The 24,585-nt window shown below is 39.8% G+C and overlaps 2 protein-coding genes across 8 annotated transcripts in view; one reads left to right on the top strand and one right to left on the bottom strand.

Annotated features, from left to right (window-relative positions):
- GPM6B (glycoprotein M6B) overlaps positions 1–4,362 on the top strand; it is an 85,973-nt gene extending 81,611 nt beyond the window's left edge. For 3 of the 5 annotated variants that reach the window (XM_019524036.1, XM_019524038.1, XM_019524035.1), the window contains one exon: positions 2,469–4,362. In XM_019524036.1, coding sequence (XP_019379581.1) covers positions 2,469–2,618 — 150 coding nt within the window. In that variant the 3' untranslated portion in view covers positions 2,619–4,362. Of the gene's footprint in view, positions 1–839; positions 1,881–2,468 lie in introns of those variants that run through there. The other 2 variants (XM_019524039.1, XM_019524037.1) reach the window with 1 other exon arrangement.
- Positions 4,363–5,685: 1,323 nt separating this feature from the next.
- OFD1 (OFD1, centriole and centriolar satellite protein) overlaps positions 5,686–24,585 on the bottom strand; it is a 66,128-nt gene continuing 47,228 nt past the window's right edge. For 2 of the 3 annotated variants that reach the window (XM_019524031.1, XM_019524033.1), the window contains 6 exons: positions 24,456–24,556; positions 12,034–12,153; positions 10,560–10,717; positions 9,204–9,377; positions 8,394–8,464; positions 5,686–6,462 (listed from right to left, as the gene is read on the bottom strand). In XM_019524031.1, the coding sequence (XP_019379576.1) occupies positions 6,417–6,462; positions 8,394–8,464; positions 9,204–9,377; positions 10,560–10,717; positions 12,034–12,153; positions 24,456–24,556 (670 nt within the window). In that variant the 3' untranslated portion in view covers positions 5,686–6,416. The remainder of the gene's footprint in view (positions 6,463–8,393; positions 8,465–9,203; positions 9,378–10,559; positions 10,718–12,033; positions 12,154–24,455; positions 24,557–24,585) is intronic. The other variant, XM_019524032.1, reaches the window with a different exon arrangement.

Here is a 24,585-nt window from a genome sequence, read left to right as displayed (position 1 = left end):
CTAAAAGTATATCAGTGGCTGTTGCTGATGATAAAGACACAAGTGAGAGAGAGAGAGAGAGAGAGAAAGAACAAGATAGCTTCCAACTACAGGCAAGCGAATACCCAATGTGTTTGAATAAGATCTTGTTTTAAAATATAATTGATTTGGGGAGGAGGGAATTTAAATTTTGACTTTTTAAAAATACCATGTGATAAGTTAGCATTTAATAGCACTTGTTAGTATGTAATTTCAGCCTGACTCCTATTTGTGGCAAGGTAAACTCTGGCAATTTCAATACAGAAAGTCCCAAATTGTGGCCTTTGAGTGTGTGTGGTGATGGTTTTACACACGCTTTTAAGATGCTGTTTTTTCACCTCTGAAAATAATCACTACTTTACTTCTGGACTAGTGTGCCTCTAGGACTTCTTAAAATTTCAATTTATTTTCCTTTTTTAGTTTTTCATTGAAAAGTAGTGTGTAAACCTGTTGTTTCACTTGTTGAGACCCAGGAATTTTTTTCTTGGGCTGCTCTGCAAAAGCTATACTCAGCAGCAATTGAAAATGAAGGCTTTAACATATCACTTTTTTTACAGTAATGCATTACTGAAGCTGTACACTTTTAACCTCCTAAGAGCCAAAATCAGGTGTCATATACACTATTCTTCCACTAAAGCAGCCCCATTGTTCCCTTTAAATGATGGTCTCTAAATCTAAGCTAAATACTGGGTTAGTGCAAGTCTTAACTCATCATTTGAGATGCAGTAGTATCTGTCGTAGCATTTTTGAAAATAGCCAAGTGGGCTCGAGCTGTTGGCTTATTGTATCTTATTGTCCTGTATTTTGTTCTCTTCCACCAGCTGATCTACATGATGGCTACCACATATAACTATGCTGTTTTGAAGTTTAAGAGTCGGGAAGATTGCTGCACTAAATTCTAAATTGTATAAGCCCAGTAAAGAGCTGCATTATGTAGCTTGACATACCACTGACACCCTAGACTAAGAGTCTAGTTTTTGAATTTTGTTACAGTAATTTTGTAAATAGCTTTGATAAGCTCATTTAGCATACCTAGATTAATAAAATGGCTTATTGTATATGAATTATGATGTGGATGAGATCTGGCTATTTCCTACACATTGAGAGGATTCAGTTACTTCAGGGATGTTGTACACCATGCTTTGAAGATAGGAAATAACTGGAGATGTTAAATTCCAAACTGTCATCTCTAAAACAAAGACTGGAATGGTTAAATGCCAATCACTAATTTCTCCCTTTTGCCTGCTACTTGCTAGTTTTTAAGGAGATATACAAGACCAGTCCCAGTCACTAAATTTTTGGCTGAAAATACAGAGCATATATTTATGAAATATTCTGTTTCCAGGTCATTTCATAGCCTGCATTTGCCATGTCCGATTGATAGACCCACAAGGCACAACCTGTCAGCGAAGCTGAGAAAATCCACAAAAATGAAAACTAGCATTTTTTTTAAACTAACTGCCAAGGTGTGCTCTCTTGAAAATGAAAATATATCATTCTACAGCTCTGCGTAAAACAATCACCTTCTTACTAGACTCCAAATTCACTAAGGGACAGCAACTGAGTAGCTTCTATGCTAATAGCTTTCACATTAGTAACTGATTTCTCAGTAGCCAGATCTCAAAATGTAAGTATAATTATATGGGAAAGAAACTGCGTGTAGATTTAGATATTTTCACACTGCTGAAAAGGTACAAGAGAGTAGAGGTGTTTGTTTTTCAGATGTAGATTTCTTTTGCATGAAATATGGTGAAAGGAAATTGGGAAGAATTTACTACGTGAAGTGAGAGGAACATTTTTTTAAATATGCTCACTTTTTACCAGAAAGTAGATAATGGCAGATGATAAATGTAACTTAGACACAAAAAAAAAAAATCCACTAAAACTTGTTAACCCAGAGACTGCAGGCTTTTGCTTAATTTTGGACTCACATTTGTTTTTATTTAATTTTTTCCCCGTATGTTAAAATGTAGCATTTTTTTTCACAAAAAATAAATGCTGTTTGCAATTTTAGGCATTTTTCCAGGGGGGAGATGGAATTCATATCTGCTCTCTAGCAGGGAGATAAAGGCTCACCAGAATTCTTGTGCTCCATGTAAACAAGTTAGAGAACTTAGTTTCTCTGAACCTGCAGAAAATATATACCTGACGATTGCAAAAAAGTCTTTGTTTTTTGCTTTTTTCCCCCCATACTACATTTTAACTGATCAGTGACTCTTTAGCTCATGTTTACTACTGTTGCATACTAACCCTCTAATAAGCAAACTAAAAGACAAGCATGCAAAAATTCTAGGTCTTTTCAAATGAGCCTCTGTGCCCGTTTTAATACCAGAATGCCTATTAATGTAGAATAACTTTGTTTTTTTTAAAGAGTGTCTATTAATCTGACTAGCCGCTTGCTTTGCCTCTTGACATGCTCACTAGCCATCATGCTCACCCTTCTCTTCCAGATCCACTTCCTCATGATACTGTCTTCTAACTGGGCCTACTTAAAGGATGCAAGCAAAATGCAGGCCTACCAGGATATCAAAGCAAAAGAAGAGCAGGAGCTTCAGGATATCCAGTCTCGGTCAAAAGAGCAACTCAATTCTTACACATAAATGTTTGCCAGGGTAATTCCACTGAAGAATTTTTGTAGCTCTGACAAATCAGCAAACAGCTGCTCTGCAGTTCAGATTTATGTCCAAACAAACATAGAAGTGTAAAACTTCATATTTAAGTTCCTGGGACATGTTCAAAGAGAAACCTTCCAGTGTGTAACATTCCTTCGTTTAATACAGAGATTGGAGGTTTCATTCCCGGCATTTTAAAAGGCAACACTTTGCAACAAGTGACCAAATAATTCATCCTTGTAAGACTTTGCTATGCTAGCATTTGGCCAGGATTCAATCTTGTGTTGTAAGTTCAGAATTGCAGCAGATGATCAAGACCAGCAGGTAGCAGATCAGAAGCCGTATACACTTTGCACAGGCATACTTACATAATTTAACAAGACTCCTTGGTCTGTGTAACATGAAATAGGGGCTAGCTCAGATTTCTAATAGCTCATGTTTGTTTAATGTCAGTTTCAGCCTTTCCATAAACCAGACTTCCAAAATGGCAGTCTTTCAAATTGCTATTCTCATGGGCTAAATGACTGATGTCCACTGAGCAACAGCCTTATCTCCAGTGTGCCACAGTCATTATTCTGTACTTACTACCTGGGTAAACTACATACTGATTAGTTGATTGAGTGTCCTGAGGCTAATTTTTAATTATTTGATAGAATGTAAACCCTTAAGTCAGGATAATGATCACCTTCTTAGAAAATAAATGTCAGCTTGGCCTTAAATATTTATTTTCTATAAATGCCTTAGCATTTATATAGTAGCAGGAGACCATTATCCTGTGTTTTTACGTGAAAAGTGTTACCTTATTAAAATGACACTGATTTGACTTTTGCAAATGAGCAGAGTAGTAAGTTTGCAGAGTTTCATGCAAAGTGTGTAAAACATTACAGCCATAAAGTAGAACACAAGCTGGCAACCTTTCTCTACTTCGGTGCTTCACAAATTTACAGCCAGTGCTTATTCATTTTCTCTTCACTAATCAGATATTGCAACAAGAAAATGTGGTGTTTGGCAAAAAATACCTGGTGCCATATTGAAGTAATTTTCCACAGAAGTCTGCCTTCTAATTGTTTTTTTTCAGAACTATCCAGTGATATCTTGAGTATTAGTGATGGTATATTTGGTGTTTGTTCTTTACAATATTATATATATATAAATATAAATGTTGAAGAAAACAAATACAGTCATTTGAAAAAAAATAGTAAAGTCAAGTCCTATGCCCATGTTAAGTTAACGTGTGGTTTGATAGTTTTGACTGTTTGCTGAATATTAAATAAAAGGAAGCACAAATTTCTTTAGGTAAGTCCATATTATATGGAGACATTTTCAGATATGATCTGCAATTGAATTTTTGGTTAAATACCTAAAGTCTAATTTGACAGTTTAAAAAATGAGGCAGTCTATGTAGAGCAGATACGACAATAGCCTAGTGTTTGTTTTACCTGTTGCATGAAGGAGACATTTCTACAGCAATGCAGGTGATGTTCTAGCCCAGTGTTTGCATAAGGGTAATGAAGGCAGTGTCTTAAAGCCTAATTCTTTTCTAATTCAATGTAGCTATTACTGGGAGTTTTTGAAGTTTTGTTTAAGTAGTCTAATATTTTTATGTAAAGAGCATTAAATTTTGCTATGTATAAATTTTTGTAACCTAACAGTGAATCAATATTTTCTATCAGTGCCAAGGGCTTCCTGTAGTTATATCCAAGTGTTACAATAAATATTTGTAGATAATAGAGACGATGGTTGTATATGCTTATTTTAAGAACTTTTCATACTTTTGGCTCTGCAAGCAAGGGCAGTAAGGTAACTTTATTCTGATGAATTTCCATTCTACGCAGCTCTTGAATTGCTGTGACACGTTCATCTTGAGTAAAAGAAACAGCTTTCCTTCAGTTATTAACTGTTACCATTACCAATGCCTTTTGCATGTCTGCTCAGCCTTGGTGACACTGCAGCTGGAGTTCTGCATCCAGTGCTGGGTGCCACACTTCAGGAAGGATGTGGAATAGCTGGACAGAATCCAAAGGAGGACCACATGTATGATTAGAGGCCTACAGAGCAGGTCTGACAAGGAGAGGCTGTTCAGCCTGGAGAAAAGATGACTCAGAGGAGACTTGATAGCAGCCTATACGTATATCAAGGGTGTACGTCAGGGCCTGGGGAAACATCTGTTCACCAAGGTTCCCCGGGGGTGGACAAGAAATAATGAGCACAAACTGATTTGAGGATCACTTCAAGCTAGACGGAAGGAAAAACTTCTTTACAAGTTTAAAAGTTGAGTGCTGAGAGTTTGGAACAGGCTCCCCACAGGTGGTACAGTCACCCACCCTGGCAATACTCAAAGAGCATCTTGGTGTCCATCTTGCTGGGGTCATCTGATCCCAACAGTCTTTCCTGCCCAAGTGCAGGGGAGTTGGACTCAATCTGTAAGGTCCCTTCCAGCCCTAACACCTAGGAAATGCTAGGATAATGTCCTCAGCTGATTTACCATGCTGTACAAATGTATTTAATTAAAATGCTGTAGCAGTTTTAAGCTGGTCTCTCACCAACAGGAATGTTACATGCAGTGACCAGGACAACTGTTAGGCTAGAGAACCATATCAATAATATCTTTTTTCTCCATACTTTGTAGAGTAGGAAGCCTTCCTGATTACTGATGTACAGCTGCTATCTTAAGTTTCTTTGAATACTCATCCTACTGTGCTCCTGTGTATAGTCAAATGTATCCATCCTCAGGAACAGAAGTCTTATTTAACTCATTTTTTAAAAATGATGCCAGAAAGCTGTGAGTTTTCACCAGGTTTTCAAGCCAGATCGCTTACTATTAAATACACTGGTATCAAAGGCAGGACTTTGAATCTGAAACAACTGAAAAATGGCATTAATGTGTTCAGTTGGCAGAGCTGCAGATTATACATTATTTAGGTTCAGAATGACCAAGTACAGGATGCTGGTACATTACACCTTTAGTAAGCTAGCTCTATCAGGAGTATTTTCCTGCAATCCTAAAGAATGTTTCAGCATTAGACCTAATTGGCAATTAATGAACTACTCAATGCACAGCTGACACACTTTATTATTAAACACCCCCTCCCCCCCAAGAACAGTCTACAAAATGCAACCCCCAAACTCATAGTAGTCTTGTTGCATCACTCTTGTGGAGTAGCTAAAGCATCAGAAGAGACAGAATGCAGTAGGGTCACTTGTTTAAATGTGTGGGGGATTGTTCCTGTGTATATCACTGCTTCTATAGAAAAGTACTTAAGCTAACTCCAGTCAGCACTGTTAAAACTATACTGTTCTCCAAGTAACATCTGTCTGTAGGAATACATTAAAAGTAATTGTCCTATCTGAGCTTTATAATAGTTACTTAACATGCTTTTCATAAAATCAAGGTAAGCACCCTGTGGGGGGAAGGGGACCACTTTCAAATCTACTTTGCCTGAATTTTATCATAAGTTAATACCTGTGAATGTGTAGCAGACCCTTTCAGATGAGCACTCAGAATACTGTGTAAAGATGGGGAAAGTTGTGGTGATACTTAACACACCAAGTTAAAGACCCCTTGCTTACTGGTTAGCAACTGTTAGTCATAGGTGGTATTCTTAGTACTATTCAACCTGTTAGTTAGTTACTCCGGGGGCAGTTACTGTTTTAAAATTGTATGCTGTTCTGTAACAAACTATACCCAGTTCAACTCCCCTATTCAGGCATATTAAAATAAAAGCAGTTCTGCTGCTGCTTCATCCTGCGTTGTGCTGGCACTGAGGAGAGATCAGTCAATGCTGTTCACCAGAAGTCTTCATCAGGGCCTCCATGAGAAATGCCTGCAACACTAAATTTGGAAAGAGAGGGAAAAGGAGTTATGAACAGACTGTAAAGCAGGATCTTACCTAAAGTTTACACATGCAATGTAATTGCATAGAAAAAAAGGTTACTAGCAAGTGGACCGTGTTCTCATACTGGCTCAGAAGCCAGCCTTTCAAGTTACTGTTCCAGACACTGAAAGATATTCAGACATGTAAATCCTAGTGATTTCAGGGGGTCATTGATACCTAAACACCTTTAGAATGTGGCTACTGACAAAGGACTCAAACTCTACTTTAAGTGGTAGTAACAGAATACTAGTGACTGAAAATCTTTTCATACAAGGAAATCATCCTCTCAGAAATTAGTGCTTATACAGGTTTCACTCATTTATGCACGTTCTGTATGTGTGAATTCACTCTTATACGATGACCTTTTTTATACCAAAAATTCAATATATGCAAGGTAAATTCACTTTCATGCAATCAGTGTGGTGGAAGCTTGCAGTCAGCTGCTTTGTGCTGTGCATTGTGGGAGTGACCCGCACCAAGATATAGTTTCCTGTGTGGATCTGTGCTCCTTGCTCGTCTGCGACACGTGTTTCTGTAGTTGCCATCCCCACTATGGTAACATTCACCACCCCCTTGTGCTTGTGTGTACTGTCTGCTGTTGTTGAGTACCAAAATTGTCTTGTAGAAGTGGTAGTGGTAGAGCTGACGTCTTGGAATATATCCTTATCCGTTCCATTGTAAAGTGGGTTCCCTTTACGAATTTGAGTTGTGTTTGTTTTCCAGGAACACATGCAGCATAAAGTGAGTGAAACCTGTATCTGATGCTGAAGATGAGCAATGTCTTGTTTTGCATGGGAATTCCTCGTCAGAACTCAGGCACAACTTCACAGTAACGTGGTTAGCATGAGATTGGAGAAAAATATGGCAAGGGGGAAACAAGCTCAGTTACAACCCACAAATGTGTATCACCTGAGGAAATACAATATTGAAAATGTTCAAAGCAACCTGTTGCTGTTCTACCTGTGCCAGGTTACCTTAACTTCCAACAGAGGTAGGGTGCAAGAGGACCAATGACAAGCAAATAGCCTGCAGGGAAGTTGATCACTGTTTCTCAAAGGGATAAAGCCATTGGGAAGTAGGGATGGTTCAATATTACTTGAGTACTTCAACAATGTCTCCATATAGCCCAAATGCACAGCATAGGGTTGACAGGATAAGGAGTCTTTCATTTGGTCTAAGCCAATGTAGTTCAAACATAACAGCTACTTTGCGATCAACATGAAACAAATAGCTAGTTACAGGCTACAGCCTGACTAGGCAGATACTTATCTGACCAAATCTGCTACTAGTGTTTTTTCCAGAGAGGACAGACATTTGACACGCGCCCACTGTAGTGAAACCAGCAAACTCAAAAGACAGGAGGCATTGTAACTAGCAGCAGAGAGCCTCCCTAAAAAGCAAGGTACATTAAACAGTAGAGTTGCTCTACCTCCACACAGTAATCCATAGGCTAAATTTACTCTAAAAGCTTTATTACCCCAGGGCAGTTCCTTCTCAGCTGAGTACAATACAGAGATTATATTGCTGCTATCCTATAAATAACTGGTTTGGCAACAGCGGTGCTAAAACTATTGGATTCAGTTGCTTAACGTTGTTTTAAAATTGTGCTGCCATTCACAATAAATTCTTCATTGCAGGAAGAAAAAAGGGGGGGCAGGTGGACAGCCTGCTAAAGAAAAAATTAAAAAATGGCCTCTTTAACTTAAAGGAGTATTACACTGAAAAATCCTGCCTTTGTTCTACTTGTTTAAGAAACAAGTTTGTCTGTATATCCATTTTGTTTTTAGACAGTCAATATTTAAGCATAAAATCCAACAGTATTCTCAAGCGAGTACTAGTGACAAAAATAACAACAACACCACCACCACCAAGAACACATCAGCCTTACCTTTCCTCTTTATCGCTAGACATTAGTCTTTCCATCAGTGATACTTCTTCCACTTCCTCTTTTACCAAGTTCTGGTAACAGAAGGAAACATTACATGTTATCCAGTCCTTTGGCCTAATTTGCTAGTGTAATATAGCACATAACCACATACAGCTAAAGCAAAGATAAGCTATTTTTGTAAAAAAAAGAAAATTTGATCTGTATGTACACAATGGCTTCAAAAACAAGATGCATTAGAAAACACCAAGCACACTGCCAATAATATGGTACTGCATCAAAAGAAAGTGACAGTTAGGATAACATTTTGTAAGCATGAAGATTACCACCTGCATTTTACTGTTTTATGGACTAGGTAAACAGATTTTGGCAGTTACTTTAAAAAAATAAATAAAAAATAATAGTAAATCAGGCCATCGGTTTTAACTGGCCTCTGCTTAGCTGCAACATTTTGGAATCAACTAAAACTAAATATAAATATTCTATTGTACGTTATTTCCTCACAATCAAAAGTATTTCCTTTGCAAAGCTTTATATTCCGCATGTGACCTAGCCAAAATCCCTTAGAACAACACTAAGGGACACAAGGACCACAACCCCAACTAGCTAACCAAGCAACTGTATTATAAACTTGCTCATTGCTCTTACATTAACTTTGCCAGTGAAGAAATGTATGAGAAAACAAGGTTCAGTTCAGCATTCTCTTACCTCCTGACTTAGATGTATATTCTTCAAGACAACACTGTCCTAGAAAGTCACTATTTGACCTCACTCCTACACCCTTTAATTGTCCACCGTATTAGCCAATATTACCTTGCTTGCCAGCTCCTGCTCTCTGTTCTGCTGAATAATTTTCATGTATTTTTCTAAGGGAGTAGGAAGAGGATCAGCCAAATCACGTTTGGCATCAGGAATACCAATTTCTGACTTTTTGCCTTGAGCATCTTCCTCTTTTCTTTCCATTTTCAATGAATCTTGGATCAGCTTCTAAGCAATACAACACAAACAACACCCAGGAATATATCGTGCTGACTGGCCATAAGAAAAATATTTAAGACAATCATGTATGGAGCTCAATATATTGACATATTAATTTCAGTACCATGTCAGCCTAACCTGCAAACACTAACCTATGAATCATTTTGAATATTATCTTCATTGTTACATTTGCTACATTCATTCTGAGCCTGCAGTCATTGCATAGGAAAAACATGCTCTAGTCAATGGAAGTTTTGCGTAGATGAAATTGAAGGATTGGAGTTTTGTGATACTTCTATACTAAACTGATACCCAGACTGTTATTTGTATTCAACTTGTCCTAATGCTACACATAATACTTAAATACCCTATGGCATATACCATACTGACCCAAATCCAAGACTACTTCAAATTCAAGGTGACCCTCCCAATTATTTGATTCTATAAATGGCATAATTATAAAATTTGTTATAATTTAATTTGTAGAATTGAATAATTGGGAGGGTTATTTTAAATTTGTCCCCCCAAAGCTGTCCTTTGCTCCCAGACCTCTTGCCTCCTATACCTATGCTTACCCCTGCTGCCTTCTCTCCCGGCCACTTGTCTCCCCATGCCTGTGTCTGCCCCCATCGTGCAGCATTGGTGGGGGGCACCTGCAAGGGCAAGCACTGCAGTTATGGGGAGGAAAAGAGGGGGAAGCATCCAAAGAGTGCCCTGGTATAGACTGCATAGTGTGCATAGGTCTTTCACATAATTGGGTTTATCTGTTTAAACTGTTCTTTCCCTGATCTGTGATTACTTCTGAGAACATCACTGTTCCCCAGAATTAGCATCCACTTTCCATTTTAAATGATTGCTTTCAGTTATACAAAAGAATTGTAAAAAGTAATCGTTCTACCTGACATTTAACTTGAGCTGTTTCTGGGTTTTTTTCTGGACCTGAGGAAGGGCATTTTATGCTACAAAGCTGTCAAACATCTCCCTCCAACTATAAAGCTGGTCCAGTAAAAGAGATAACCTAACAAACCTTGCTTAATTCTATTGCACATATTCCCTAGATCATCACAGCTATAACACCACTATTAAGGAAGTTAATATAGTCTATTGGAATTGTTATGTGGTTTGTTTAGTTCAAAGTATACAGTACAACATTATACAGCATTACTACGGGAATTTTAAATGTTATGTCACCATTTCCTCATTCAGTTTTTCTAGTTCTCTTTGCTCTTTTTCCAAAGCTTCCTGTCGTTCTCTCTGCCTTCTTTCTTCCCTTTGTTTCCTCTCTTCCTCCCATTTTTTCTCATCATCTTCTCTTTGCTGATCTTCAGACTCTCTTTGATTAACTGCTGCTGTAACAGAGTTATTTTTACATTTGTAACATTTGACATACTAAGTTTGGTTACTGCATTGTGTAAGTGCAAGTTATAAACGAGAGGAGATAAGCAGTTCAGGAATGCATTTAATACACTGGTATTCAACATTGGGTAAGATGGAAAACAGATAAGCAGCAAATAAAATGTACAGAAAGAGCCTAAAACCACCGTGCAAGTTCATGAAAGCACAATATCATTAAGATGAAACATTTCTTCCCATTATTATGTCTTCCTAGCTTATTGGTTACCCAAAGAATCCCTAGGACTCCTAAGCAGAAAATGAATGGGACAGCCTTGTAACTTTCAGAGGGACAGGCTGTCAGGATAAATGTATATATTCTTGCTCTGCCACAGACTTCCTGGATGACTGAAAATTTTGCTCTAACCTGGATGATTCGCTTAAAACAGCTCAAATACATGCTTAGATCAAGCTTCCAAAGATGGGGTTTGATTTAAGTTGTGAACGTAGACTTCTACAGGGGAAAATATTTAAGTGGCAAGTACAAAAAGTCCTCAACTTTTCTCAGTTTTCCCATCTTTAAAACAGACATTGCTACTTGCCTTCCTCACAGGAATGTTGCGAGATTTGTTTCTTTAGTGTTTGTAAAGTGTTTTACGAAACGTAAATAGAAGGTTCTATATAAAAAGGCAAGTATTATAAATAGCCACTGAGGAAAAAATAATTACAGAATATCTATGCTGTCAGGTAAACACTAGTCACTTCTATGAAGTAGCACTTTTTACCAAAAGCTATTTGAAGCTCAAAAACTACACTGATAAAAAATTACTGTATCTCTGAATGGTATGGAAACACAGGAGAAACTGTGTGTTTCATTGAAAGCATTGATATTGACCCATGCAAGTGGCTTATATCCTTTCCCCATTAGTCAGACCAACACATTTAGTGAACTGGTATTCAAAATAATCACCAAAGACAAGCACCTATTAAGAAAAAGAAATTTCAGAAAACTTCAGATCCGTCACCCCAGACAGCAACTATAATGGAAGTTAAAGATATCTTAAAACTCCCAAAGAAGTCTTTAGATCCAAAACACAAATGATTAAATTAAAGCAAAGCTAAGAGAAAGGCATGAAAAATCATCCTATGGTAAATCCAAAATTAACAAAATAGCCATGTTCCTTTCTCTTCAGCACATAAGCACTATCTTTGAGAGAAGTTTTCAATCAGTTTGATACATATAATTACAGAATGCTAAATTTGGTGCTTTTTTGTCTAATGCATTTGCCATGTAAAGGGGGTATTCACTTTTGTTTCCAAGCTGAGAACTCACTTAAGTCCTGCTGTGAAGTGGCTGTTGCTGGCACAGTGTTTGTGACATGGCTTCCATTGACAGTGTTCCCAGATGGATGTGACACATCACTTTCGAACTGCTCTGGAATGTCCCCTTGATCTGGACAAGAAGTTTGAACAATGGCTTCATTATTTTGCAATTATAGTAGCGGGACAAAGGAATAGACACAAAGTGTGGGAATGGCTGAGTTAGAATACAGACATTTATGCCATTCATTAATTAAGCACTTTCCCCAACAAACTCCACCATTTCAAGGAAAATTAACAAGCAAATAGCCTGCACTGACTGTAATCATTGAATTGTTTGGCTTTGAAAAAATAACTGTTGCAATCCCCATATATACTAAAGCACTGGCATAAATGACATAACATACATGCATAAAATAAGATGTTTTAAAAAAACATAAGTAGATATCTATCAATAATTACAGAATGTTCAAAATCCATTTTTCTTCTCAAAATATTTACTTATGCATATTACATACATACACACACTGTCTCTCAAAGGCTACAAATCAGGCAATCAAAAGCTAATAAATCCCAAAATTACAGTAGCCTGTGCAATCTTAATTCATTTTCCTTGTGCAAATGCATTAAGAGACAGTCACATCATAATCACATATTGCTTTTTTTCTCAGTATCGCTGCCTCATTCAGTATAAGTGGACAGGACAAGCATACAGCTCCCTTAAATTAATACTTATTTATTATTTTATTTCCTCTTTCTAGTTCAGTACATGACCACAGGGTTTAGCCATGTACAGACATTCAAATACTCCTGGGAGTGTGGCAGCTGTCCCAGGAGACACCAGGAGTGTACAGATGTTCAGGATTTTTCTCCCAGAGCAAAAATGGCCGGGCCAGGAGAAAAATAACTTGGGAACAAGGACTGAATCACTCCCAGGAAAGTTTCTCTTGGAAGAATGAATGTCTGCACGCATCCTCTTCTGTGAGAAGCCACAGCAGAGTGCTTTCCTTCTGCGGCCCTTCCCCCTACCCCACCTCACCCCCCAGGAGACTGTGTTGCTGTGGGATGGGTTGAAGGAGTCTAGTGTTAATCAGATATTACATTCCGGACCCAAGAAACTTTCCAATACTAGTTTCAGCGGCCTGATATGTTCTGACAATACCAGCAGCCTCAGCCTTTAGCTGCAAATTTTCAGCTCTTCTACAAATCAGATTAGTCAGAGAAATTAAAAAAAAAAAAGTTTGTTAGCAACCACTTTATGGAAGTTTGGCTTAAATAATTTCCCTAGTGTCACAGAGGAATCACACTATGTAAGCATGTTCTTTTTCCCCAACACCGTGCCTCCTGTTAAGCTCCATCCAACCTCTACAAAAATGAGGAAGGGTTGACTGAGGACTGTTTTGTAATGAGCATGCAGAAGGAGGGCAAATTAAGGTGGTCCAGGTAACCGTAATTCTGACATTTCTTCACTTCTAAGTGTTTGGCTGAAGCAGTTTGACTTTCTTCTAATGTAGGTTTTTGTGTAACTAGCCTTATTTCAATCCCATTCTTCACCAGTCCCTACTAGCTGAAAGATCCTCGGCCAATCTCAGGGTCCCAAGCACTGCCCACCCCGACCCTCCTTCAACTTTTGCTCAGTCAGTTTCAGAGTTACACTGTAGCTCTTCAACTGATTTGTCTCCCCCCTTCCTACCACTTGCTTCCAAACACTGCTGTCTTTGTCCAGCCAGTCCCAGTCTCACCGTATCCAACCCCAAGTGATTTATCCCTCCACCAAATCCAGTCCCAATCTCCCCTGCTCACTAGGCCCTTGTACCAATTTACTCTCTGTCCTACCAGGTCCAGCTGTTTTCCTGCCTATGCTTGAATGATTCAGCTTCCTCCTCCGCACTGTCTGCAGGGATGGGGACTGCCAATACATGACAGGTGGAGTCCCTTTTCTCATTTCAGGTATCTGGCCCCAGCATGGTTTGCAGCAGATCAAAGCTGCAACTGCAGGAACAACCACAGTCAGAGGCTGAAACATGCTTGGTAAAGATTGAGACTTTGGAGTCCCTAACTGCAATGCACTAGCAAGTCTTAACTCAATATGTACAAACTGGATAATTTTTCATAAATCAGGCCTAATTTGAGTGGATTTTTCACAGGATGAGTAAAGAAAGTTCCCTGACACAAAGCCCTTTACCTGTCAAATTCTAAATCCCTTCTCCAAAGCATGAGGTGCTAGAGCTTCTCTAAATATAAATTGTCAGAAATTTTTAATATGAACAAAGCCATGTAGTATTTGTTAGCCTTGTCAGAAACTGGTAAATGCTTTAATTTGATTTTTTTTGACATTTTCAGCCCAAACCAATTGCCCAGCACAAAAATTTCAGCCTAAATGGTTTAAGTCCAATAAAGTTATTAGTGACTGAACAGTCATATAAAGGAAAGTGTATACATTATATAGCCTGACAAAGGGTATTTATACCTGAAAGCTTGCAAAGAAGAATTTTCCCAACTATTTGAGTTGGTCTAATAAAAGATATCAGATTTACCCAAAGAAACTTGTCTGCCTATAAATGAAAGTGTAAGACAATAGTAATAACAGGTAGTCCTACCAGCTATGCCTACAGTCATATGTATAGATCGCATTCTTAAGTGGTAGATAACCAACTGGGTGAAACATCTATTTCAGATCCACCTGGTATATTTTTCTTGAGTTTCTATGAAATTAGTCTTAAATAACCTTTATTAATAAAAACAAGGCTACACAAACATTTTATATATATATATTAATTGATACGTAATCAATAATACCACAATCCTTCCTGTTAGATGTCAGAATATGGCTCTGTATACACCATGCTTGAAACAGCAGAATCTTGTGTGTAACACAATTACACCATTACTGTTGTTCTCAGATATGGTAAACTTCATTAACCTTTAGAAACAGAACTGATTTGGATAACTGGAAAGGAAAAACTAATTAGCAAAACTATTTTATTACTCTGTTAAACAGCAGCAGTAGTAACAAAAAAGTTGTTAAAAATAAAATTGAAAATATTTAAGTTTATATATCCTTATTTATATAATCAAAGAACACACTGCACATTTTGCCATCACTCAACTACAATTATATGTTATACTGATGGCTAAAAAACAACCAACCTCACAAAAACAGAACTAGAATGTCAATGGTAGCCTATGCAATGAAACTAACCGTTTAAAACACAAAAAGCATTTTACTTTGGGTGAAGATGAATGGTAAAAGATGCAGCACCACTATAATGGTAGAAATTTATTACAGACAACCAAATCAGGAAGAGGAGGTGGATGAGGCGCTTTTCAAGCAGGTGACATCTATCCAAAAGCTATGGGATGGTACTGATGGGAACCTTCAGTTTTATGAACATTTGCTGAAAGAACAATGCAGCCAAACATTAAATGTCAAGGTGGTTCCCAACTTGTGTGGAGGACAACTTTTTCTTCCAGAAAGTGGAGGATACAACTACAGGAGCTTCTATCTTGAATCCTGTCCTGATCAACAGGGAAGAATTGGTGGAGGATGTGAAGCTGATGGGTAACTTCAGAGGAAGTAATTACAGTACAATAAAATTCTAAGTCACCAGAGAGGCAAAGCATGTGGTCAGCAAATGTAAGACATTAGGCAAAAAGGCAGATTTCATCAGACTTAGGGAGTTAATAGGCACGGTATCACGGGAGAATAGACCGAAGGATAAAGGCACCCAGAAATGCTGGGAGCTTCTAAAGGGCACAGTATTAGAAGCTCAACAAGAAACTGTCCAGACATGATGGAAGCACAAAAAAATGGCAAGAGACCAATGTGGCTGCACAAGGCACATCTAAAATGCCTGAAATTAAAAAACCCCCCAAAAACAAAAAAAAACAGGCATTGGAAGAAAGGGTTAAGGAAGCATACCACAAAATAGTAAGAACCTGCAGGGGCAAAAATCAGGAAGGGCAAAATAAAGAACTAGCAACACCTGGCAAAGGATGTTAAGGAAACAAGAAGCAGTTCTGTATGTATGCTGGCCAGAAAAGAAGAGCCAAAGAAGCTGTAGGTCCTCTGTTAACAAGCCAGGGGGAACTCCTAACAGAAGATGCAAAGAAGGTGGAGCTACTCACAACAGCTACTTTGCCTCAGTCTTCACAAAAAAAATGAAGCTGCAGCCAGACACCTAATAAGGATTATCTGTATAAGGAAGAGGGCAAGCTGAGGGAGGAGATAACAAGAGACAGTCAGAGAGCTTTTGTAGGGTCTGAATGAATTCAAAATCAGCAGGGCCGGATGAGCTTCATCCCTGAAGGAATTGGCAGAGAAGATCTTGGAGGCCTTGACAATCATATATTCATAAAGTTGTAGGAGACAGGCCAGGTGCTAGAGGACTGGAAACTGGTCAACATAGTGCCCCTCTTTAAAAAAGGCAAAATGAAGAACCTGGGGAACTACAGACCTCACCTCAATACCTGGGAAGTTACTGGAGCATATCCTAGGGAAGGCCATTTGCAAGCATCTGGAGGAAGGTCTGATTGCAAGCTGCCATCATGGATTTATGAAAAACAAATCATATCAAACAATCGTGATCTCTTTCCTTGCCAAAGTAACTACTTGGGTGGATAATGGGAATGCCATGGATATAGTGTACAGGCAGTCCTCAGACTTACAACACAATTGGTTCCTGAAAACCATGTTTTAAGTCGAAACATTGCGACTCAGAAATGATTTTCCCGTAGGAAACAATGTTATATATGGGGAATTGGTTCCTCAACCAAGGCCCGATACCCTATTTTCACCAAAAATAACCCAGAATTTTGTACTCAATCAATTATAGATGAGTAATATAGCTACATTAATGTATTTATCTTGTAAATAGCATGATACTGATTTGGAAGGACTTCTTTGATGAGACTTCTCTGGACTTTTTGAAGGGTTCTTGGCTGGAGTCTTCTCAGGAGTCTTGGCTGCAGATTTTTCTAGAGTCTTGTCTGCTTTCTTAAAGACTGTGTCCAAGGAAGTTGGGATAGATGTTCTCCAGGGAGATGAGTGATGCAGCAAACTTGTTCGCTGGCATGGTGTGACATCGCATTGGATCAAGCGTTGTAAAGTTGAAACTGACGTCATAAAGTTGAAACCGGGTGTCAATTTATAAACACTGTAAGTCCGAAATGGTGTAACTCGAGACGCTGTTAGGTCAAGGACAGCCTGTATTTGGACTTCAGCAAGGCTTTTAAAAGCGTCCTGCATGACCTTCTCATAAGCAAACCTGAGAAAAGTGGGCTGGGTAAAACTACTGAGGCTGGGGTGGATAGAAACTGAGAAGGATTGAAAACATGCTGGAGGATGTGAGCGCAATTCAGAAGGATCTTGACAGATTGAAAAGTTGGACTAGAGCTAACAGGATGAAATTCGATGAGGACAAATACAAGATGCTACACCTCCTGAGGAATAATCAGAAATACAGATACAAAATGGGTGATACCTGGCTGCATGGCAGCACTATGGAAAACTCTTGGTAGACCACAGACTCAAAGACTTGGAGAAGTTAGAGTGTGTCCAGGCTGGACAACAAAGATAATAAAAGGCTTCAAAAGCAAGTCATATGAAGAAAGGCTGAAGGAATGAGGCATCTTCAGCCTGCAGAAAAGGTGCTGAAGAGGGGACATGATGGCAATATTCAAATACTAAAAAGGAAGTTATAAAGAAGAGGGAAAGCACCTTTTCTTTCTTGCTGCAGAGAGGAAGACACAGACCAATGGCTTGAAGTTTATACTGGATATCCAGAAAAAAATTCTACACTGCTAGAACAATGAGGCAGTGGAATAGATTGCCTAGGGATGTTGGGCTCTCCATCACTGGAGGTGTTCAGGAAGAGGCTGGACAGCCATTGGTTGGGGATAATCTAGGTATAACTATCCCTATATTCTACTATGGGTATTTCCCATGCTTTGCTGGTTGCCCCCACCCTGCTTTCTTACATGTGTCGGGGTGTTTTTAAGCCTCCCTCAGTGGCATTGGGGGTTGGCTACAGCCAAGGCTGGAGACTTTGACTGGGGTGTGCTGATGCTCCTGCTGCGACCAAAACCAGAGATTCCTGGCTACAGGGTCTTGCCCCTGTGCTCTAGGTCAGACCCAGCACCATATTTGGGGCCAGGAAGGAATTTTACCCTAGGGTCAGATTGGTACAGACTGTGGTGGTTTTTCCCTTCTTTTGTAGTAGGGGGCATCCTGATCTACCCAGGATCTCTTGAGGATATATTGACAAATGTCATAGAAGCAGGATGTTGGCTGCCATGGGAGTTAAACTAAATGACCTCTGGAGGTCTCTTCCAGCATTATTTCTCTATGATTCTATGTGTACCTTAATTTCATGTGAAGGTTCATGGAAGGGGATAGATTGGTTTTAATATTACATGCTTGAGATAAGTGTTAGCTCATAGTAATTACGTACATCAGTGAGTCATAATGCAGCAAATTTTGGAACAGAAGCCCAATTTTCCTGCTGGAGTTCTCTTTGGGATGAAGGAGAAAGGCATTCCTTTTTGCCTGGTATCCTGATGTCCCAACACAGATGCCACATGCTTTCCCCTTATTCTTTTATGTCTTCACTTACACCTTTCTGTATTGCCCTGTTATCTTTTCCTTTTTTATTCTTTTCTTTTTGTAAGTTTTTCTTCCCCTTCTACTCTGTCCCTCCTTTTTGGTAACCCAGATTGTCCTTCTTACTTTTTGGGGTGGTACAATCCAACACAGCACAGAGGGTCTTACCAAGACTATTTTTTTTTCAAAAAAGAAAAAGAATTTTTTTTATTCCATTTAATCTTTGAATTTTTTTATTCTTTCAGTTTTCAATCCATTGCATTACTTTTATGGTTTAAATAACAACAATTGCAAGGCTTTTTTTTTAAAAGCCTCTGGCTAAGTGGCTTTTACCCCAGTAAATGAAATGCCTTTACTGAAGAGACTTGGAACTGTGAGTTGCACTTGGTACCCCCTCCTCGCCCCAAAGCAGAACTGGATGCTCATTCCTTGAGTCAGGATCTATGGAGAACCAGGGAAGAAAGGTGAGAAATCAAAAGGCCAGGGTCTCAGAGAGGTAAAGAGTCTGGGCCCCTCTCTTGGCTCTAGAAGTCAAGCCTGGACTGGCTTCAGGGGACTCTCTCAGAGACCAGATAAGGCTGCAGCAGTCCTGAGCAATCACCCCTCTGGGAGGCACCCCGTGACAAATGGTCATAACAAACAATGAGAATGCACCTTTCTTCAGAAAAACGACTGGCAACTAAAAATTTAAATTGACTCTTTCCACTTGGCGATTTAAATCAATCCATTCTCAGCTGTAGTTCATTTAGAAACAACCATTATATGCCAATATTTCACAATTTACTTTTTTCTGTTCATACATGTCACTACTGGATGACACAGCATTTAACTGCTTCAATGTCTGCCCTTGCTAGATTACTCAAAATGACTAGGTCTGTACTGAAGGCCCATAAAATAAAAGTTAGGAGATTATAATCAGTTGCAAAATCTTTTTAACGTAAAATTAAGACAATGAATTCAAATCTAATTAAAATATCAAATGAGTAGAAATAGCTCATGACTAAGTACTTTAACTAATGCAAGTCATGGCAAAAAACTATTTAGAACTGCTAAAAGAAAATTAAAAGCAGTAAATTAAAACTCATTAAACTGAGTAACATAAGAAGTAGAAACCCACAGACATATCGTCTACCTTATCTATTCATCATTGAACGCAGCCAACATTATAGCCATAAAACAACACAATTACAGATATTTTCTTAAAATGTAATAATTCATTGTTGATACCTAGAAGGGAGCAGAGACTTGCTATCCTTACTTCATTTTCTATCAGCCCTAAAAAACCAAGTCAAAGAAGAAGCCAATCTTACACCCAAATAAAATTGATACAGAGGTCAGCAAGCGAGGGACAGGCTATTTTGGTTGGTGGCTGTACTTCAGTCTGAAGGTAATCTCCTATTTGTCAATGATGAATTTAACTTTGTCACTGTACAGCCCAACCATGTATTACTATTGGTTTGCTCTAATCTCTACTTACCTTGCAAATTCTGGCCCCCTTTACACGTTACATTTACACCACAATTAACACGTTAATTACAGCATAAATGGCAAGGGTGCTACACATGTATAAGGTGCCATCAAATGGCAAATCAGCCATAAAAATGTTTCAGAAATAATGCAGAACATTTTTTGGATAATTTTTATGGCCTCTTACATTGAACTTGTAGCACATCCACACACCAGGCCCCTCTAGAGCAAATGCTGGACAAATCAGCAAACTGTCAGAATAAGTCCTGGATGAGCCTAGATCTCCAACCGGCCTGCCAACAACATTGTCGGCCCTGGCCTGGGGCAACCCATGTCTCAAATGACTATTAGCACTGAGCTTCTGGGTAGTCCTGGTTCTCCAGCTAGGTCAAGGACTGCCCTGCTGTGTGTGGGTGAGAGATCAGAGGGCAGAAAGGGCTGGGCTCCTTGCCCTGCAGCTCTGATAAGGATCCTGGGTACAAGGCATCAGAAGCTTCTGGCAGGGATAGCCCTTTAAAGGGTGCCCACTCTGATGCTCCACATCTTCCAAGAGCTGTCAGGTATCAGGTTTAAAGTTTCCCTGGCAGGGAACCCATCAGGGTTTCCCTTGAACCCATCAGGGCTGTAAATGAACTAGTTGACTGTCAATGCCAGTCCCAACATCCCCAGGTCTCAAACCATACCCAGGGCTCTCTGGACTATGGCTGACAATCAGCTGTATGAGAGGCTACAGGCACCCAACTTTCAACTTCCCAGTGCTGGGATTCCCCTGCACTGGCAAGTAGTAATGGCATAATTGGCACAAATTGCATTTCCTACCATGTATGTGTTGGCATGGCATGAGGCATGGTTGTTGGGATTGGAGATCAGATCCCACTGCACCATTAAATGGATGTTTGCCCCTGGCCTCAGACACCTCACTTTTCACCTATTCAGGTAAAAAGATTTCATACCCAAAAATATTGCTTCACAGGAGGTTAATGCTATACAGTCCTAATACAAATATTTCCCTTAAACTCTGAAAATTTAGGAAACCAAAAGAGTCAAGTAACACTTCTGTTTTTCTAAGGATATCATTTAGCTCTTTCATGCTAACCAAAACTTTATTTATTCCCTTACAGGGAATCAGTAGGGAAGGAAGGAAATTAAAAGGAAATATTCTTTTGGAATATAAAAACAACAATATACATTTTGTACAACAGTATCCACCCTTTTGTACCAACTGTGTAATAGAAAGTATTATAAAAAATGCATTTAATCAAACAAAAAAAAGTTAGTTAAAACTTAAATCTATCTTTACCAGAAACTCTACGGTAGAGTAGAGTTAGATCCTTAATAACTCTAATAGTAGAGTTATTAAGGCTGCACTTGGTAGTACTGTGTGTAACACCCGTCCAGTTATACACTGCACTACAGGGGCTCCTAGAATCTCCAGTATCTCTCTGCCTCCCACCAAGGCAGAGGTGGAGGCGTAGGGGGAAAGGAGAGTTGCTAGCTCCCTGATAACCTGGCCAGTGGCAAGCTGTCAAGGATCCCTTCTGGGACCCTGCTCTTGCCACAGCCATTGTGGCCAACAGAGCTCCAGTAGCTGTATCCCTGCCCAGGCTCCACCAATCAGCCATGGGAACTGCAGGACTAATCACTGACAACCTTCCCTGGAAAGGGAGAGTGCTGGTTGTTAGAGGTGCACCGACACATAGGTTTGATATCAGATCAGCACCGATATAAAGAAAAAAGTCTGTATCAGAAAATTGGCCTGATATGGCTGATAATTTGGCCAATAAATGGCCTGTGCATGTACACAGCTGCAGTGCAGCATGTAGGCAGTGAGAAGCACAGGTGGCAGTGTGAAGAGTTGCATTCAGCTGATAAGTCTGGTGTGGTGGAAGGGGAGAGAGTGTGGGGGGGCCAGATCAAGGGCCCTCGCTGTGAGGGAGGGAGTGGAGATGGGGCAGGGGCTGGGGCAGGCGCTGCCTAGCTGAGGCAAGTGTGGGACAGAGCCACAACTCGTCTGGGGGGCGGGGTGCAGGAAGGGGAGGAGGCGGGGAGTGCGGCTCCCACTGCTATGCAATGCTTGTCCAGGAGCTGCTCGTCCTGTGGCTTGTCTGGCACTCGTGTGACAGCTTCCACCACTCATCTGGGAGGGGACAGGGGCACGTGCCCCCAGATCTGCCTCGAGCACAGCAGGGTGGGCTAAGCTTAGGACTGTACCAGGTTCTTCCCAGAGGAGGGCTGGGCCAAGCTGAGCTTGGGGCAGGTGGTGACAGTGCTGGGAGGGGGAGCTATGGGGGGGCTACAGCAAATTTTGGGGTAGCTGCAGCCCTCCCCCTAGTCCCCACAGTTCCACTGCCACCCACCTCAAGCGCAGCCTGGTCCAGCCCCCCGCTGAGAAGAGCCCAGTGCAGCCCTAGCCCACAGCTTCAGCCTGCCCTGCCCTGCCCAGATCTGGGGGGCACATGCCCTCCCAGTGTGTGCAGCGGTGGAAGCCACCCTCTCCCTCCCAGCACCCCCCAGACGAGCTGCTTGCAGCTCTGTCCCATGCTCCCTCCACCCCCGGCTGGACAGTGCCCGCTCATCTCCACTCCCTCCATCACCGCAAGGCCCTTGATCTGTGCCCTCCGCCCCTTCCCTCCCCACTCCCCTTCCACCACAACATACTTACCAGTTGGACACTGCTCTTCAAGTTCCCAGAGTGGTATCAGAAATTGGCTCGGTATCGGTCAACTTGCCTTCTTAAAAATTGGCTATCACTATCAGCCCCAAAAATCTCTCTCAGTGCACCCTTACTGGCTGTCAGTCACTGGGCTGTCTTGTTTGTGGGGTGACCCAAAGAACAGCTCTCTATTGTTCCCCATCTGGAGACCTACCAAATTGCCTTAAAGGTGAGCTCTCCAGCCAGGGGGCTGAGATGCCTATATGTTCCCTACTGTGCTGTATTTTTGTAGTGCTACAAAGTGTCAAGACAGAAATAATGAAGGCTGCTCTGAGGCACTTGTTACTGTCAAGTAAACCACATTAGAGCCTTAGGACTGAAAAAGAGTATGCCCTTACCTGGAGCATGCATTTTTCTGAACTTAATATAACCAACACTCCTTATGTATGCAGCAGTGAGACAGCTGTGACATTAGAAGCCCCCAAACTAGCTATCTCTTATTATACTCAGAGTTCCTAGCAAATGCTTCAAAAGTCTTATAAGCTTTGAAAATAAAAAGGAGCTAGTCAGTTTTGGGGCTGTTACAAGAAGCCCTGAATATAATGAGTGCTAATCAGTTTTAGGGCCTCTAATAACACAGTGCTACGGCATTGTGCTAGAAGCTGCAAAACCAACTAGTTCTTGTCTTTTTTCAGATTTCTAGTAGCAGCCCTTTGACAACGGCTTCTGTAGCAGTTAAATGGAGTATGATTTAATTACAAAGATAATGGGGCTGTATAATGTTATACACATATGAGGTTTAGGCACCTAACCAACATGCAAATAAAGTGGAGTGTACTACAGTGAATGCAAGCAACAGGTACTAAACATCAGGACTGGCACTGTGTTATAAAGTTAAATGAATTATGCGCTTATCCACTATCCCCATAAATGGAGCACACTGTACTCTACAAAATTTTGTGCATTTCTGGATTACCTCAGTTTCATAATGACTTATCCATAATATTTAATACAGCAGCAGCTAAATGATGACCTTAAATGGGCAGATATATTTACAATTAGAAGCCTGATTTTATATAAAATTATAAAACATACTAAAAAATTGATACTGAAGTAAATGATATGCATTCCATAATAGACACAAAGTCATTTCTCAAGTGTCCATTTCCATTTTATGCAAAAGAGAGTTTTGTATTTGTCCAGAACTGGACTTCTAAATCCCATAGTCTGCCTGTTCTTGTCTACATAATACTAAACAATTCTTGTCTATATACCAAATGCAAAGAAAATCAAAATCTCCTTTTAACTTTTTTCTTTCAAAACATCAGTTAGGTATTCACATATCTTTACCCCTCACAGTGAAATACAACCTTAGTAAATTTTACTCTTTTAGACAGTGTCAGCATTGCATTTTCTAATTTGCATCCTGTGCTCTGGTGTCATGATCGTAAGTGCATAGACACACTAGGACTGGATAACTTGTCACCTCTGATCATATATTTAACAACTAAATATAGGCTCCTCAAAAATGGGTTTAATGGACTCATTCTAATTCCTGTTAATCATCTTTTCCATGTGGAGTAATTTTTTTTTCTAATACTGATCCTTGGGACATCCCACTTATAATCCCCTTTCTAATGTTAGGGTGAAAGGAAAGGTGAAAGTTGAGACTTCCCAATGTAGTACAGTAATTGTCTGAAAAACTTAGACTTACAGTCAAGAGAAGAATTATGTTCCTCAAGGTCCTCATATGCTAGCTTCTCAGGCTTTGAAGAGTCATCGAAGTCCTGAATATCAGCTTGCTGTTCATGAAAACTGAAGAAAAAAAAAAAAAAAAAAAAAAA

This window comes from Gavialis gangeticus, unplaced genomic scaffold (genome assembly GCF_001723915.1).
Source record: "Gavialis gangeticus isolate Ggan-Ray unplaced genomic scaffold, GavGan_comp1, whole genome shotgun sequence".
NCBI lineage: Eukaryota > Metazoa > Chordata > Crocodylia > Gavialidae > Gavialis > Gavialis gangeticus.
Note: the sequence above shows the minus strand (reverse complement) of the source record. Positions and strands in the feature narration are given on the sequence as shown.